The sequence below is a fragment of the Nipponia nippon genome, unplaced genomic scaffold (genome assembly GCF_047370975.1).
Source record: "Nipponia nippon isolate SJK-2023a ecotype South Korea unplaced genomic scaffold, ASM4737097v1 scaffold_35, whole genome shotgun sequence".
In the NCBI taxonomy this organism is placed as follows: Eukaryota; Metazoa; Chordata; class Aves; order Pelecaniformes; family Threskiornithidae; genus Nipponia; species Nipponia nippon.
In genome coordinates this window covers 2,820,696-2,835,937 of record NW_028262353.1, presented here as the reverse complement: position 1 = coordinate 2,835,937, position 15,242 = coordinate 2,820,696, and the positions used below count along the sequence as shown (strand labels likewise).

General features: G+C 61.5%; 3 protein-coding genes across 9 annotated transcripts; 1 reads left to right on the top strand and 2 right to left on the bottom strand.

Moving 5' to 3' along the window:
• The first annotated feature begins 201 nt into the window (after window positions 1-201).
• On the top strand, window positions 202-4,908 carry DAZAP2 (DAZ associated protein 2). Its single transcript, XM_087771464.1, has 4 exons — window positions 202-315; window positions 1,889-2,010; window positions 2,581-2,823; window positions 3,529-4,908. Exons 1-4 carry the CDS (start codon window positions 303-305, stop codon window positions 3,655-3,657), a joined length of 507 nt encoding a protein of 168 aa, XP_087627590.1. The 5' UTR covers window positions 202-302; the 3' UTR covers window positions 3,658-4,908.
• An 88-nt stretch (window positions 4,909-4,996) lies between these two features.
• On the bottom strand, window positions 4,997-8,881 carry SMAGP (small cell adhesion glycoprotein). 4 transcript variants are annotated; one of them, XM_087771465.1, is made up of 4 exons: window positions 7,993-8,881; window positions 6,232-6,301; window positions 5,992-6,069; window positions 4,997-5,896 (listed from the first exon to the last, which is right to left on the bottom strand). In XM_087771465.1, exons 2-4 carry the CDS (start codon window positions 6,257-6,259, stop codon window positions 5,724-5,726), a joined length of 279 nt encoding a protein of 92 aa, XP_087627591.1. In that variant the 5' UTR covers window positions 6,260-6,301; window positions 7,993-8,881; the 3' UTR covers window positions 4,997-5,723. The 4 variants fall into 4 exon arrangements, with proteins under 4 accessions (XP_087627591.1, XP_087627593.1, XP_087627592.1 ...); XM_087771467.1 differs by having other exon boundaries at window positions 5,012-5,896; window positions 5,992-6,066; XM_087771466.1 differs by having other exon boundaries at window positions 5,012-5,896; window positions 8,744-8,881.
• Window positions 8,882-9,020: 139 nt separating this feature from the next.
• Window positions 9,021-15,146, bottom strand: BIN2 (bridging integrator 2). 4 transcript variants are annotated; one of them, XM_087771460.1, is made up of 12 exons: window positions 14,982-15,146; window positions 13,768-13,848; window positions 13,551-13,605; window positions 13,297-13,391; window positions 13,047-13,142; window positions 12,871-12,978; window positions 12,695-12,780; window positions 11,315-11,390; window positions 10,997-11,079; window positions 9,908-10,679; window positions 9,641-9,721; window positions 9,021-9,510 (listed from the first exon to the last, which is right to left on the bottom strand). In XM_087771460.1, the coding sequence occupies exons 1-12, from the start codon at window positions 15,144-15,146 to the stop codon at window positions 9,397-9,399; spliced, it is 1,812 nt and encodes a 603-aa protein (XP_087627586.1). In that variant the 3' UTR covers window positions 9,021-9,396. The 4 variants fall into 4 exon arrangements, with proteins under 4 accessions (XP_087627586.1, XP_087627585.1, XP_087627587.1 ...); XM_087771459.1 differs by having other exon boundaries at window positions 12,695-12,978; window positions 14,982-15,103; XM_087771461.1 differs by having other exon boundaries at window positions 9,021-9,504; window positions 12,695-12,978; window positions 14,982-15,103.
• Window positions 15,147-15,242: the final 96 nt, after the last annotated feature.

Sequence of the window (15,242 nt, the reverse complement as noted above, 5' to 3'; positions counted from 1 at the left end):
CGAAAGGCCTCCACCCTGCCTCCCCTCCAGGCCTTGCCCTGGACCCCCACCCTCCCTGCCCCACGCCCCACTCGAGACACACACACCTCCCCCCCCCCCCGCGGCCCCTTTAAGAGCGCGAGGGCGCCGCGGCGCGCGCATGCGCGCGGCACCCGCTTCCTGCCCCCTCCCGGCCCCGCCCCCCTCCCCCTCCCCCTGCCCCCCCGCGGCGCCGCGGTGACACCGAGCAGGAAGCGCGCGGCGCGGGCAGAGCGGGAGCCGCCGCCGCCGCCGCCGGAGCCAGCGCCGCCCCCGCCGCCGCCATGAACGGCAAAGGCAAGGACCGGGCCGCGCCCCCCCCTTTTACCGGCAGCCCCCCCCCAACCCCTTCGGGCCGCGCCGCCCCGGGCCGCGGCGCCTTTAAGGGCGGTGCCGCAGCGCGTGACCGCGCGAGCGGGCCGGGGCCGCGCGGGCGCCGGGCGGCCAATGGGAGCGGGGCGGGGGGGCGGGCGCGCGGGTCGCCATGGCGCCGCGCGCCTCGGCGCGGCCTTAACCCTGTGAGCGCCGAGCGCCGAGGGGGGGGGGGGGACGGACCCCCGTGACGTAGGGGGGGGACCCACGCGTGACGTAAGGGGTCCCCATTCCATGCGGGCAGGCTGAGCCGAGGGGGGGGAGACCCCCCCTGCTGACGTAGGGGATCCCCCGTATGACGTAAGAGGGACCCCAGTAGATGTGTGTGGGAGCTGGAGTGAGAGGGACCCCCCACGCGTGACGCAAGGGGGACCCCATTAGATGGGGGGGGCGCTGAGGTGGGGGAGTACACCCCCCCCGCTGACGTAGGGGATCCCCCGGATGACGTAAGGGGGGCCCCCATTTCACGGCGGAGTGCGGGAGACCCCCTGGGTGATGTAATGGGGGGAGACACCCCCCCCGGGTGATGTAACGGGGGTCCGCGGGGGTGGGGGAGAGCCCCTGCACCGCGGGGGGACCCTTGGGTGGCGGAAGGGGAACCCCACTGCCTGGGGGGGCAGCTGGAGGGGACCCCCTGGGTGACGCCAGGGACCCCCTGGGTGACGGAGGGGGAGAGCCCGGGGGGGGGGGTGGAGTGGGTGAGACCCCCTCGTTACGGGGGGGGACGACACCCCCAGGTGGGACCCCCTTGCATTAGGGGGAGCTGGATCAGGGGGACCCCCCACCCCCCCAGGGCATAGCGTCGGGGGCGGCTGAGGGGGTTGAGACCCCCCAAAAGACCCAGGCGGGGGGGAGTGGGGTGGGGGGCACCCATGGGGGGGGCTCCTGCAGCCTAATGGCCCCCATTCCAGCCGGAGGGGGGCTGGGGGGACCCCAACAGGGGAAGGGGCCGGAGCGGGAGCTCGTTAAACCCCCCGGGCTTCGTCAGAGCGGGGGCGATGTCACCCGGCCGCGGCCAGACATCGGCCCCCTCGCATGGGAGAGCGGGTGCCCCAACGCCGCCGCGCCTTTGCCCCCCAAAACCGTGAAAGGCTGCGCGGCGGGGGGGTGCAGGCATCGGGTCTGGTTGATTTTGGTTTCGGTTTAAGAATTTGCGAGTTTGAGCACTGGCTACGACCCAGAATGATTTGGTTTATTATTGTTGTTTTTTCCTTTGCCGGGCTTCCTGCCTTCTCATTGCTCCCAGTTCCGGCAAACGATATTTTAACTCTCGCTTTTCTTTTTGCCGTGGACCGAAGTGCCGAAGTCGGCGGGCGTCTGCGCTCGGGGGGGGGGGTCGATCACCCACGCGTTCATCGTGCGTGGACGCTCCAAGAGCTGATACTCCCTTCTGCTCACGTGACAATTAAGAAATGGGGCTTTCCGAAAAGAAAAAAAAAAAGGCGACTCGTCAGCGGCTCCGTTCCTGCCTCGGCCTGACTTCTCCTCTTTCCCGCAGGACAATATCCCACCCAGCCCTCCTACCCCGTCCAGTCCCCGGCCAACCCCGCCGTCTACCCACAGACTATGCCCCTTCCGCAGCCGCCGCCCTACACGGACGCACCTCCTGCTTATTCCGAGGTAGGCGGGATCCTTCTCCGAAGGTTTTCTTTTCTTCTGGGGCCCCTCCCAAAGGAAAAAAAAACAAACCAACTTTATAGCTACCATAATTTTTTTTTTTTGGCCTGGAGGACTCGTTTGCTGCTCGTACCGCTGGGCAGTGGTCAGGCCCCAGGTTCTCTTGGACGAGATCTGAATCATCCACTCAAAGTGACAAACGTTCAAAGCTTGAGTTAAGGTGACAAATTTAGCTCACCTGTAGCTCTAAACACACCTAAAATGATAATAATAATAATAATAATAATAATAATAATAATAATAATAATAATAATAATAATAATAATAATATAATCTCCCTTAGTTGGATTCTTGCAGGCAGCGGGGGAAAACTGTCTCCAACAGCGGGAAAAATCCTTTTACCGTACCCGACAGGAAACGCTCAGGGAAGGGGATTCCCTTCTGAGAGCAGGAGGGTGAAAGTCGACGTCGGGGCTCGTGCTCTGACGGCAAGGCTGAATAAGCAGCTGGCTGTGGGGAATAACAAGTCTCTCAACTTGCTGGCACGGCTTTTTTGTTTATTTTTTTCCTCAGCTTTACCGTCCCAGCTTCGTGCCTCTGGGGGCTGCCACCGTACCTACAATGTCTGCGGCGTATCCCGGCGCCTCCGTCTTCCTGCCCATGGCCCAGTCTGTGGCCGTGGGTCCGATCGGCTCCTCGGTCCCGATGGCGTATTACCCCGTGGGACCGGTTTATCCTCCGGGCTCGACAGTCCTCGTTGAAAGTGGCTTTGATGCCGGAGCAAGGTTTGGGGCTGGTGGAACAGCCAGCATCCCTGTAAGTATAAATGTGGCCTCAAAACCCTGTGTGCTTCAGCGTTAGAGGTTCGCAGACGGCAGTGGGGGAGAAGATGTCCTTTGTTTTCTGAGAAAAACATATTTTTTACCCGATCCATCGTTTGGGAGAAGAGTAGGCTCCTACTTTCATGCTGAGGGTTTGCTCTCTCTGGTCAAGCTGTGGTTCTGGAGCCACGTAGGCTCGCAGGTGGTTCCGGCTCACAGCAAAATGGCCAGCGCTAGCCCCGATTCAGCCTGGGGGCCACAGTGCAATGTGCTTTGCGGGGAGGCAAGCCAGTAGGGCTGCTTGATGACCTGACTTTCCCTGGCCCCAAACACAGACTTGGCCTCTTTCCATGCTACGGTGGAGCTGTGAGAGGTTCCTGCTCCCCTGGACTTTCCACCCGTGGCTCACGGCCACGTGAAGATCTTGTTCCCCAGCTCCCAGGCTCCTCTGCCTGGGCAAAAAGCCAGGGTCAGCCGTATGCGCCGCGGGCTCCGAAAAGAGAGGGCAGGGCACGGACGAGGAACCGAGCGTTTCCCATCAGCTCCTGGACTCTGTTGCTCAATCTTTGCTCGGTCGCGAGTGACGGGGCCATCGCCTGGGAGGTTTCTGGGTCCCTGCAGCCCACGGTGGCTTTGTGCCAGCTCCCGTCGCAGCCCTGCCCTCAGCTTTCCTCCCGCCTCTCCTTTCTCTCTCTTCCAGCCCCCCCCTCCTGGCTGTCCCCCCAACGCTGCCCAGCTGGCTGTCATGCAGGGAGCCAACGTCTTGGTGACGCAACGGAAGGGAAACTTCTTCCTGGGAGGCTCAGACGGCGGCTACACTATCTGGTGAAGAAGGAAGGGGAAGGGGGGAGAGGGGGGGCTACATTTGTGTAAGGAAAGACATCACATATCGTCAGCACTTCTCACGATGTAACTGCTTTAGTCCATATTAACCTGAAGATGCAGATTAGGCACACAGCGGTGAGGTGTCTTCCTGGTTTGGTGCCCGGCCCCGCAGGCACTTTCAAGCGAAAGAAGAAACCCTGTTAACGATAGCGGTGCCTCTGTTCAAACGGGGAGGGGGGGATTCGTTCGCGAAACGAATGTGAGCTCAGCAGCCCTGCCTCTTCCCTTCATTTCACTGGAGTAACACCGCAGCGCTGAGCTTTTATTCATCGGCTCCCTGTACGCTGGCTTCAGGGAGGGCGAGGGTGCGGATCCGGTTTCGCCTTCCCTTCAGGGTCGTGCCGGTCCGCTGGACCCAGAGCCCCAAACCACCCAGGTTTCCCCAGCGGAGGTGCTGGGGAGAAGGCGAGGCAAACTTCACTTCCCAGGAGCGGGGAGGGCACCTTGGCGCTTCTTTCTTCCTGACCTCACTCTAGAACGGATCCCTCGAAGCACTCCGTGCTCACATTCGCCTGTCATTTTCCTCCCGGAAGGTATGCAGCTGGCGCGTATCATGGGATTTTTTTCTTTTTTTATACACTCCAAGTAATCTTGGATTTCTTTGCACATTAGATCTAATCAAAGCCATGCTTTGGTGCCAGAAACACAATGCAACTCATGTTTGAACATTTCATTCGATGCTAACTAGGCTTTTAGAACGATGCTTAATAAACAAACGTCTTTTTTGGGGGTTTTTTGGTTTTTTTTTTTAAACTCAACCTGGTGTCTTGACGCCAAAACTCCTTAAGGCTGTTGTTCAGAGAGGCTGGTTACCATCCGTCCGAGGCTGTGTAGCAACTCTCCATCGACACGCAAATGAGCTTGGTTAATGGGTTGTTTTCCGAATGCGTACTTTCAAAATGACTTGGGTATAATGAAGTCTTATTAGGGTTAAGAAGAATATTTCAGGGATCCTCAGTGTTTTGGGTTTTGTTTGTTTTGTTTTATGAAGAAAAAGATCAGATTCAAATATATTTTATCTTGAGGTTTCAGTTTAATCTAAATCTGTGTCTTGTATATGTTGTGTTTAACCATACGACTGACTGTTACGAAAGTTCAGCATTACGTCTCTCTCTGTATACACTGTGGTGCACTTAACTTGTGGATTTTTTTATACTAAAAAAAAGTAGAATAAAGACTATTTTGAAAATTTGAATCAAGTAGCAAATTTGCATTAGACCTCAAATAAAACCCCTTGGCTCCTGCCCATCGCAAGCCTTAGGGTTTCTTCACTTATTTCCTCTTCGCTGCTATTTTGTGAACTTCCTCGTTTGGGGGTTTTGTTTGGGGTTTGATTTAAAGGAGGGACTGCCCTCGAGACGGGCGCAGAGGAGGGGACGGCTGGAGCTGCTCCTCGCCCCGTCCTGCGTAGCAAAAGCAGGGGAAAAGCGGCCTCTCTGCCTGCCCGAGCCTACGTGCCGGCGCGAAAGCCGGCTCTGCAGCCGAAGCAAACCTGCTCCGCTTCGGATTTCCCGCAGCCCTCGCGCCTCTTGGGGCAGGGACGCGCTTCCCCCCGTTTCCAGCCTGCAGCGGGGCTTTCTGTAGCTCGCACCATCCGTCAGCCATTACGTGCGCGCTTAACCTTAGCCTCCAAATCAGCCGTGCTAATTACCCCACCCCTAAAGCAGCAGAACTTAATTGTTTTGTGAGAGAAGGAAAAAGAAAACGACAGCGACTCTTCAAGCATGCGTCACTGGGCTGTATTAGAAAGCACCGAAGGGAGGAGATGGGGTGGGTGCGGGCAGCCGGAGCGCGGCCGTGCCTGCTCTCCTCCGAGCTGAAGTAACCCCTGCCCTGGGTCTGCTCCGGGCAGCGATGGGCAAAGCTCTGCCACACCCCTATTTATTTTTCCTTCCATAGTTGGCTTAATAAATTAAGGGGAAAAAAAAAAAAAAAGCAGCTTGGAGGTCCCCAATTCCAGGGAATTCGGGCAACCTGAGTGCGTCAGAGAGGTTGCGCTGGACCCGGGGCTTAGATAAAATACTCTTCTTTCTCTTTGGATGGAGCGTCCTCCATCTGCACCGACACGTCGGCCTCTGCCGCCGGCTGCTCGTAGGTGAGGTAGCTGCCTTTGTTTCTGTACAGGTAGATGATGATCACCACCAGGACCGTCAGCAGGGTGAGGAAGACCAGGGTGATGACCACTGCCGGCGAGAAGGCAGAGAGAGGAGCGGGGTTTAGCCCCGAGCGGTCGGTACCGAGCTGTACGTGGGGTGGATCCGGCAAGGAGAGCCCCTACCTGCGATGACCACGGTGTTGGCGTCCTCATGGAGAGGTGGGGTGTGAGCCTTCTTCAGGAGAGGGGTGGTCAGCTCTTCTTCATCAACCCAGAGGAGGGAGAGAGGAGAAGGTGAGGCGGGCTGGTCCTGACCTGGCTGAGCCAGGCTTAGCTGGACGAGGCATGCGGTGGCCCCGTGCAAGGTCTTGCCGAGGATTATACGGCACGAACAGCCCGGCAAAGCTGTCCTGGGACGCTCACCTGCAGTCAGAGCGGGCTGATCTTCCATCGCATCGGCTCCTTCCAGGCCAAGGTCCGGGGTCCTTCAGAACTACCAAAAAAAAGGGATAAAAGTGAGAAATTCACATGCAACACCCCAAAGGGCACAGCCGCGAGGGGGGATGCCGGCGGCGACGCAGCACTAATCAAAGCGAAGGTTTTATTCGGGCTGATGGAGAGGAGCCGGGCTCGTGGGGAAGGCGACGAAGCTAGCGAAGGCAGGGAACAACCAGCCACCGACTCTGCAATTCCCTCTCAAACTTTGAGAGCTTCAAATTGCCCGTAAATCCTTGCGAGTGCTCCCATCAGGGTCCCGAGGTTGATGCCGCAGCCGTAACGTTTCGCCTGCAAAAAGCAGCCGGACCGGCAGCCGCTAAACCGACCTCGGCGGCTTCGCCCGAGGTGGATGGACCTTTGTAACCCCCCCAAAAAATAGGTTCTGCAATGGCTCCGGCGCTCGGGCACGAGTGACTCAGCGGCTCTGCGGAGCCGCGCCGCTAGATGTCAGGAGCAAATAAAATGTAATTTTTTCTTTTTTTTTTTTTTTTTTTTTTTTTTAAAAAAAAGAGGAAATTTAACCACGGGAGCATGGACGCGGGCCAGGAGCGGGGAGCCTGTGCGCGGCCGTGCCGTGCCGTCAGGACGCATCTCACGAGGACGGGGCGACGCTAACCCTGCCGGCGACCTCCCGGAGCTTGGAAACAGGATGAAATTCCCAGGATCCGGCCCCGTCCTGGTTGTCCCACCGTGCCCTTGTGACTCACGGTGCTGCCGGGTGTTTGCAAAACATCCCTTACACCAGCAGCTTTGGCTTTCCAGTGCTACCAGGGTGCAAACCTTTGGGCTTACAGAGTGGCAGGAATTTGGGAAAATGATTTTCCCCCTTCCCAGCAGCGTGCACGGACGGGCGTGGGACCCCGCTCCCGCCAGCTGGCGACCGGGACCCCAAGTCTCCGGCAGCTCCCCTGGATCACGACAACACCCCCCCGGCTCAAGCTCAGGCTGGCACAAGCCACCAACTCATTAAACCCAGCTTTGCATTCAACACGGTTTTGCTTTAAACCCAGCTTTGCATTAATCAGGGTTTTGCTTTAAACCCAGCTTTGCATTAAACCCAGCTTTGCTTTAAACCCAGCTTTGCTTTAAACCCAGCTTTGCATTAATCACAGTTTTGCTTTAAGCCCAACTTTGCATTAAACCCAGCTTTGCTTTAAAGCTCATCGGGCTCCTCCGACAGCAACGGCCAGGCGTCGGGGAGCTACACGCGATTGCCAAAGCCAACGGCAACCTTCCCACGGAGCAGCAGCAGCTGCTTGGGTGGCTTTGGAGCAAAAAACCGGGTCAAATTTCCCCAAAAACATAAGGTTGGGATTTCAGGGAAAAGAGGAAAAGGCGCCGCTTGATGGCAAGGGAGCCGGTGCAAGCCGGGTGCCTCGGGGAGAGGGCTTCTTGGGAAGCCGTCGGCTTTGCCAGCGGCAAGCACAAACCAGTTTCACGCCCAGAGCCGCTGGAAAACGGAGTCCTGGGACCCACCAAAGGTTGAAACCAAATTTGAGCTGGGGGAAGGACTTGCTTCAGCATCAAAATATCAGCGGGTGTGAAAGCGAAGCTCCCCGCATTGCATCACCCCCTCGCCGCTCCCGCCTTGGGATCACGGGAAGGAGCTTGCCAAAACCAGCCGGGAAGGAGCCCCGTGCTCCGCGGCATGGAAAACCACGGGATATTCTGCAGCGCCAGGGTTACCTTGCCGGGCCGGGATCCAGCCGCCACGCTGTCGGAGCCTCCGGGCGTCCGCGGCGGCCGTGCCGGGGGGCTGGTGGGGGGTGGGTGACTCACTTCCCCAGCACGCTGGAGCCGTATTCCGTGTGTTTTTTAAAGCGACGCAGGGGTTGTAAAAGAAAAAACCAACAAAAAACCCATAATCTTCCTCATTCTTGCTCTCGGGCCAAGTTACTCAAGAGCCGTTCCCACAGCGAAACCTTCCTCGCCCCGCAGCTTTGCTCCCGAAAAGCTCCGTCGAGCGCAGCCTGACATCGGGGATGCTCAGCAGCGCCTTCGCAGCCCCCCATTCCCGTTCCCATTCCCGGCGGATGGAGGACAGGATGAGCAAACCATCTCCGCAGCCTGCTCACCCCCATTTCTCCTCCGTCACCCCAGGATGGGTCCCCCGGGAGCGACGTGTTGCCCTGCCCTGTGACGCGCTCAGCTTTCCCGCTGGCTTCTCTGCTTTCTGGCTCGCGCCGTAGCAGGATCAGGCCTTTTCCCTTCCCGCTCGCCTGAAATCCGACTGGAAAACACCCGGCCGAGAGCCGACATTTCAGCTTCTCCCCAAAACCAGCCGCACTTCGCCGGCCCTCGTGGCACGACTCCGTTGCCTCCCCGTGCAAACCCACGTGCCCGATGCATCCAAACCCCTCCAAACCTCCCGGGGACCAGTGAATTTTTGGGGGGGGGGTCGCCCCAGGAGCCACATCCCCCCCACCCCAGCTCTTACCTGCGCCTGCTGTGCCGGGGCAAGCGGCCGCCGGCACCATGTGCGGCTCTGAGTCTCGCCCAGGCGAAGGCGTTGCCCTTTTCCTGCCTCACCTTTCCAGTCCGGCTGCAAGATGATAAAACCCCAGAAATCCCTCCCCTGTTAACCCTTCTCTCGCTGAGGAGCCAGCCCATCCCCGGGCATCGGGGCGGCAACGCAAGCTCTTGCACTGGGGTGGCGATTGGCAATGGGGTTTTTGCTTTGGAATGGGGGAATTTTGCAGCACGGAGGGGAAAAATCGCTTTTTTTTTTGTTTTTTTGCATGGCAGCACATTTTCCAGCAGCCGGCGAAACCGGCTCGACGCCTTTTTCCTGAGTCACGGCGGCATCGGGTGCTGGGAGAGAACAGGGTGACAAATCCCTCCCGCACCCGGATTTGGCTGCCATCAACCCGCAGGCGGGGACCCCCCGGCGCTCCCCGTGGTCCCCCCAGCCCAGCCGGTGCTGGGCTTTGGCATGACGGCGATTCGGCCTCGCCGGCATCGTCGTGCTCCTCTCGCCACCTTTTCTGCCTTTATTTCGGACGGGATGGGGGGCGGGAAGCACGGTATGGTTACGGGGAAACAAAGTTATCTGCCGGCGGCAGCGTAAGACGCCCGTTTCCCGTGCCGGGCTCACAGGGAGGTGAGGGTCTCGGTGGGGTCCTGGGGGGCGTCCGCTGCTGGTGGGGGGTCCCGGCTCGCGTCCTGGCTCGTGTCCTGCTCCGGCATCCCGGGACAGCCCTGCTCCTGGGAGAGACACAGAGGTGACGCCGAGCCGGCTGGGATGGAGACCACGTGTTTTGATTAAAGCGGACCCAAGAAGGCCCGAGTCCGGCTGGGGGGTTGGCGTCTCCCCCCGCAGCACCGCTGCACCCACCTCGGCTGGGGAGCCAGAGGGGGCACCGCCGTCCCCAGGGCAGCCGCTTGGTGCCGCGTCGAGGGCCAGATCCAGCCCCATCTGCCAGCAGAGGAACGTTGCGCCAGGCTGGATGTGTCCCACAGACCACCCCGGCCCCGCGGCCCCACCGGATCCCTCCCAGCAGGGGCTGGGTCTCTGAACGAGCCGGGCATCCCCCTGCCGTCGCGGGGCGCGGATGCAGCCCCCACCACGGCGCCTCCCCTCCCAGCACCAGAGCTTTCTCACCTGAGTTTTGGCCACCTTTGGCTCGATGTCCATCACCTCCATGCTCTCCTCGGAGTCGCTGTGCTCGCCCGCGGCACCGCTGAGCCGGCACGGCTCCTGCCCGCCGCCCGGGGACGCACACGCCGGTGCCTCTGCCGTGGGACCTGGGGCATCGCAGGGGACAGCCGGGGCGGGGGACAGTGGCTCCTGGGGCCATGCCTGACCCTCGCCGTTGGTGGCCGTGCCGCCCAGCTGATGGGGGTCCCCTGCAGCAGCCGGGGCTTCGCTCGCCTCCGGCGAGGCTGCAGCTTTTCCCAGCTCCGGTGGCACCGTGCTGGCAGCCTGGGCAATCGCCTCAGATAAAATCAGCGACGCCAGGGAGGTGGCGATGCCCTCGGCCCCGACCTGCGCCCCGCCGGCAGCCCCCGCCGGCTCCGGCCCCTGGCTTTCGGTGAGCCGGGGAGAGTCGGCGCCCGGCTCCACGGCTGCCACTGATGTCCCCTGCTCGCAGGACGGAGCTTCGGGGCTGGGGCCGGGCTCTGGGGCCTCCTCGCTGGAGACCGACGCCGACTCCGACAGGGACCCACCGCTGGCGGGCGAAGCCGGTGGCGGGCCGGGGACGGCAGCACCCAGCTCCCCGTTGGAGACGGCGTCGGTGGCACCGCTGCCCACCCCAGGGGACTCCGCCATCGCCTCCGCTTCCACCACGGGCTGCCAGTCTGGTGCCTTCCCCGGGCAGGGGAACATGGCCGGGGGGCTCACCGGCGAGGAGATGACCAGCGAGCGCCGGTTGCTGCGTGGCGGGAGGACAGAGGGGGTTAAGCCCCGCTCCGGCACGTCCCACCAGCATCATCCCTGGGGACGCACGGCTCCGCGGTGTCACCGCCTCGCCTTGCTGGTGACGCTTCCCCATCCGGTGCGATCGGCAAACGACCCAAATTAATTAACCCAGCACCACCAAAGCGCCTTCAACCCAGCGTCGGGAGATGCTCACCCATCCCAGGACCATCGGACTGGGAGGCTGCATCACCCCTCGGCTCTTTGGGGTGGGGGGAGGTGATTCAGCCACTTGAAGCCCCCCACCCCGCCGGAGCTCGCCCGCTCCTTTACCTGGGGACGCCTTTAATGATGAAGACTTTGCTGGAGTGCTGCTTGTCCAGTTTGCTCATCACCTCGTAGAGGTCGCGGTTGAGCTGCAAGGAGAGCGGCGGGGGGAAAGGAACGCATCAGACGGCCCCCCCCCCCCGCTGCCACCCATCACCCGGCAGCACCACAAACATCATCAAGCTCTAATTTCTTAAATTAAATGAAAAGCAGTGAGGACGAAAGGCGGGTGGCCCGCACCGGCGAAGCACCCAGGGACGGCTGCGAGACTGCTGGGGGGGGAGCAAGGGGAGAGGTGTTTTGGGGTGCTGCCTTGCCCCCCACCTTGCTCATCTCCTTGTAGAAGACGTCGCGGAGGTTGGAGATGTTCTGGAAGATGGTCACGTAGCAGGCGATGCGGCTGCGGGAGGGAAAACACGGCGGGAGGTGGGGGGGTCGGGGGTGCCGACACGTTTCCCACGGGGGTTTGGGGGGCTGAGCACCCCGCGGGTGAGCACCCATCCTCCGGGGTCCCCGTGGAGATGGGGAAGGGCGAAGAAACCCTCGGGGTGAGGACACAGCGGGCCTGGACATGTGTCCCTGGGGCCACCCTGCTGCAGCCATGGTGCTGCCACATCCCGGCTGTCACAGCCGCCCGTGGCCGAAGTCCCCGGGGGCCATCGCTGTGTCACCACCGTGGCCTTTCGGGAGAAAACCCCGCTTCTTCCCCGCCGTGGGGGGAACGGCACCCACCCGCCAGCCCCCGCACCCAGCCCACGTCCCGGGGCGCGGCCGCCGGATTTTGGGGACCTGGTGTTTTTTCGAGGGGACGCACGGGGCTCGGAGGGGGCTGCCTTTGCCACCCCCTTGCACACGGGGGGGCTGCGGGTGCCATCAGCATCTGGGCAGGATCATGGCCCCCAGCCCCCGTGACACCCCCAGACCTGCAATGTCCCCAAATCTCTGCAATGTCCCCAAACCCCTTTGATGTCACCAGCCCATGAGGCATCCCCCAGCCCTGTAATGTCCCCCAGCCCCTGAGACATCGCCCAGCCCCACGAAGTCCCCCAGCCCCACGATGTCCCCCAGCCCCATGATGCCCCCAGTCCTGTGATGTCCCCCAGCCCCGTGATGTCCCTAGTCTGTGATGTCCCCCAGTCCCATGATGTCCCCAGTCCTGTGATGTCCCCAGCCCCTGTGATGTCCCCCAGCCCCACAATGTCCCCCAGCCCCACAATGTCCCCCAGCTCCTGTGACGACCCCTGCAATGTCTCCCAGCCCTTCAGTGTCCCCAAGCCCTTCAATGTCCCCAGCCCCTGCAATGTCCCCCAGCCCCTGCAATGTCCCCAGACCCCTGCAATGTCTCCCAGCCCCTGCAATGTCTCCCAGCCCCTGCAATGACCCCTAGCTCTTTGATGTCCCCCAGCCCTTCGATGTCCCCAAGCCCTTGCAATGTCCCCCAGCCTTGTGAAGTCCCCAGCCTCTGCAACGTCCCCCAGCCCCTTTGATATCCCCCAGCCCCTGTGACATCCCCCAACCCCTACAATGTCTACCTGCCCTGCAATGTCCCCCAGCCCTTTGATGTCCCCAAGCCCCTGCAATATCCCCCAGCCCCTTTGATGTCCCCGAGCCCCTTCGATATCCCCCAACCCTGTGAAGTCCCCCAGCCTCTGCAATGTCCCCCAGCCCCGCAAAGTCCCCCAGCCCCTGTGACACCGCCGGTACCTGCCATACAGAACCGGCAGCTCCTCCCGAAGGTCCCTGTTCAGGTCTTCGAACACCGCTTGGGCTTTATTAAACTCCTCCTCGGCCTGCGGGGAGGGAAGGGGGGGCCGTGGCTTTGCCGGCACGGCCGGGGCGTGGGGGGCTGTGCCGGGCAGGGGTCCCGCAGGAGGCTCGACCTTGGCAATTTTTGCCTCGTCCTTCTTCTTGGCGCTTTGCAGAGCTTCCAGATGATGCCGGGCGCTGTCGTAGTCCACCAGCTTACGGCCCCGCTTGGCGATGCGCTCCTGCACGGGGGGCGAGGTGAGCCAGGATCCGGCCCCCCGGCCCCCCGACGCTGTGCACGGGGGGGTACCTTAAAGTCCCCGAACTGAGCCAGGTAGTTCTCCATCAACCGCAGGGCTTGGTCGGCCAGCTTCGCCTCGTAGTCGTCCCACAGGAGGTCATTGCTCTGCGGGGCAGAGAAAGGGGGAGCAGGGGTATAACGCCCGGCTTCCCCCCCCCAGCCTCCCCTCCGGCTGTACATGCCAGGCTGCATCCCCAGGGACCCCCCCGATGCTCGAAGGGGACCCTTGGGGACAGCGGGGGGACATCAAGGGGCTCACATCTGCGATGGCTTTCAGCTCCTCGTGACCGTCCCAGTCGGTGCTGTAAATCTCCTGCAGCGTTTCGGCCACTTTCCGGGAGCTCTCGTGCATCACTGCAGCCCGGCCAGGGGACGAAAAATATTATTTGTTATTTGTTATTTTTATTATTTATTATGCCAGGTAAGAAATGCAGCGATGCTCAGCCCCCTCCCAGCTCCTCCGCGGTGCCCACGGGGCTTTCCCGGCATAGTTCTGGGGACGGGGTGCCGTACCTTTCACCGCGCCAAGGAAAGCCTTGAGATCTTTGTAGAGTTTATTGCCTTCATTCTGCAAAGCACGGCAAGGAGGGGACAGGTCAGGGCCGTCCCCGAGGGCTGGCAGTGATTTCCGTCATCCTGCCGAGGACAGAGGGACCCCGGGAGGCAGCGGGTCAAGGGATGGTGCAGGGGTGTCCCCGTCCCCCCCCTTTTCCCCGCTCCCCAGCGTGACCTGCTGCAGCTGGAAGTTGTACGCGCTTTGCTCGAACTGCTCGTCTTTGGTTTCCACCGTTTTGCCCAGTTTCTGCAAAACCTGGGATGGAGAGAGATGGGGAGATGGGAAAAGCTGGCAGCCCGGAGCTCGGCGCTGCCCACTGGGCTCTGCCTCCTGGCGGGGAGCAGGGTCGGCCCCGGCGAACGCCCCTCCCGGGGGGATGCTGAGGATCCAGCAGAGCCGATGCCGAGCAGGGATTTGGATGGGGGATGCAAAATTTCGGTGCCTCCCTTGGTGCTTTTATTTTTTAGAGGAAAACGGTGACGTTTAGGGTGCTCACCCATCACCCTACCCTATAAAACCCTATAGGTGCAGCCCTATGTATCCCAAAACATCCATGCACCTGACTATGGGTGCAGTGAAGCCCTGGGTGCTGCCTTGCCGGGCAAGAGTGACACCGTGCCGAGGATGAGGATGGGCTGCGGCCGAAGGCTGCCTCCGGAGCCATCATCGCAGGAGCACAGCGAGGCTGGGGCCATGCGGGAGGGAGCTTTGGGGTGTCCGGGAAGGGTTTGCCCCCCCGGGAAGCAGCTGGAGCCTGGCCCAGGCTGATACGGCCACGGGGGAGCCGAATTTAGCACCGAGCCCCAGCCAGGAAGCCCGGGAGCATGTGGGGTTGGTGTGGGGGGGACTTCGCATCGCCCCCAAAATGGGAGTCGCTGCCTGCTGTTTTGGGGAGAGGAGGGGAAAGAGACGCCCTCAAACTGCCCCAAAACAGCTGAGAATCGCCCCGTTTCTGCCCGCTTCCGGAGCCCTTCCCCCTCGCTTCCTGCGCGGCCGGTGCGGGCTACGCTGGCGTTCCTGGGACCATCCCCACGCCAGGTCCCACCGGGGCCCGTCGCCTCCGCCCAGCCCAAGGGACCCCATGCCAGCAGCGCGCCATCCCCCCGTAACCTCCGGAAAGCGTTTTGGGTGGAAAAATCCCACTTTTAGAGAACCCAGTAGTTGCTGAAGCAGCTTGAGGGACTCCGGGGAGATGCCATCAAGCCCAAAGCCTTGGAGCAACGATGACGTTGACCCAGCAGCGCCCAAATTAACACCCTATGAGCACCCACGGGTGCCAAGCGGTGCCCGTTGTGCCACAACCTCAGCACCAGAGTGGAAAAAAAATGAGATTCAAATAAAATGAGGGATTTGAGGGCTGGGCGTGAGGGGTGAGCATCGCGCCGTACCTTCTCCTGCGCCCGGCTGAACCGTTTCTGGACCTGCTTGGCGAAGAGCCCGGCTCCCCCGCTCTTGCTCTCTGCCATGGCTGCAGCTCGGTTCCTGCTCGCAGCCGCGCGCTGCGGTTTGATGTTTGCTGCGGAGGAAGTTCGAGGCGAGGCAGCTGCTGGCATCCGCCAAGCACCCAGGCACCCCCCCAGCGCGCTCCCCCCCCGGAAAGGCTCCCCCGTGCACCCAGCGACACGGGCGGCCGAACGGGTGATGGGGAA

Coding starts and splice junctions, on each gene's coding strand:
- DAZAP2 (XM_087771464.1), top strand. Junction 2,011..2,580: donor CACCTCCTGCTTATTCCGAG/GTAGGCGGGATC, acceptor TTTTTTCCTCAG/CTTTACCGTCCCAGCTTCGT. Junction 2,824..3,528: donor GTGGAACAGCCAGCATCCCT/GTAAGTATAAAT, acceptor TCTCTCTTCCAG/CCCCCCCCTCCTGGCTGTCC.
- BIN2 (XM_087771459.1), bottom strand. CDS start 15,059: ATGGCAGAGAGCAAGAGCGGGGGAGCCGGGCTCTTCGCCAAGCAGGTC. Junction 11,391..12,694: donor CTGCCGGTTCTGTATGGCAG/GTACCGGCGGTG, acceptor TCCCTCCCGCAG/CCGCATCGCCTGCTACGTGA. Junction 9,511..9,640: donor CCTCTGGCTCCCCAGCCGAG/GTGGGTGCAGCG, acceptor TGTCTCTCCCAG/GAGCAGGGCTGTCCCGGGAT.
- SMAGP (XM_087771465.1), bottom strand. CDS start 6,259: ATGGAAGATCAGCCCGCTCTGACTGCAG. Junction 6,070..6,231: donor TCAGCCCGCTCTGACTGCAG/GTGAGCGTCCCA, acceptor GGGTTGATGAAG/AAGAGCTGACCACCCCTCTC. Junction 5,897..5,991: donor CAACACCGTGGTCATCGCAG/GTAGGGGCTCTC, acceptor TCTCGCCGGCAG/TGGTCATCACCCTGGTCTTC.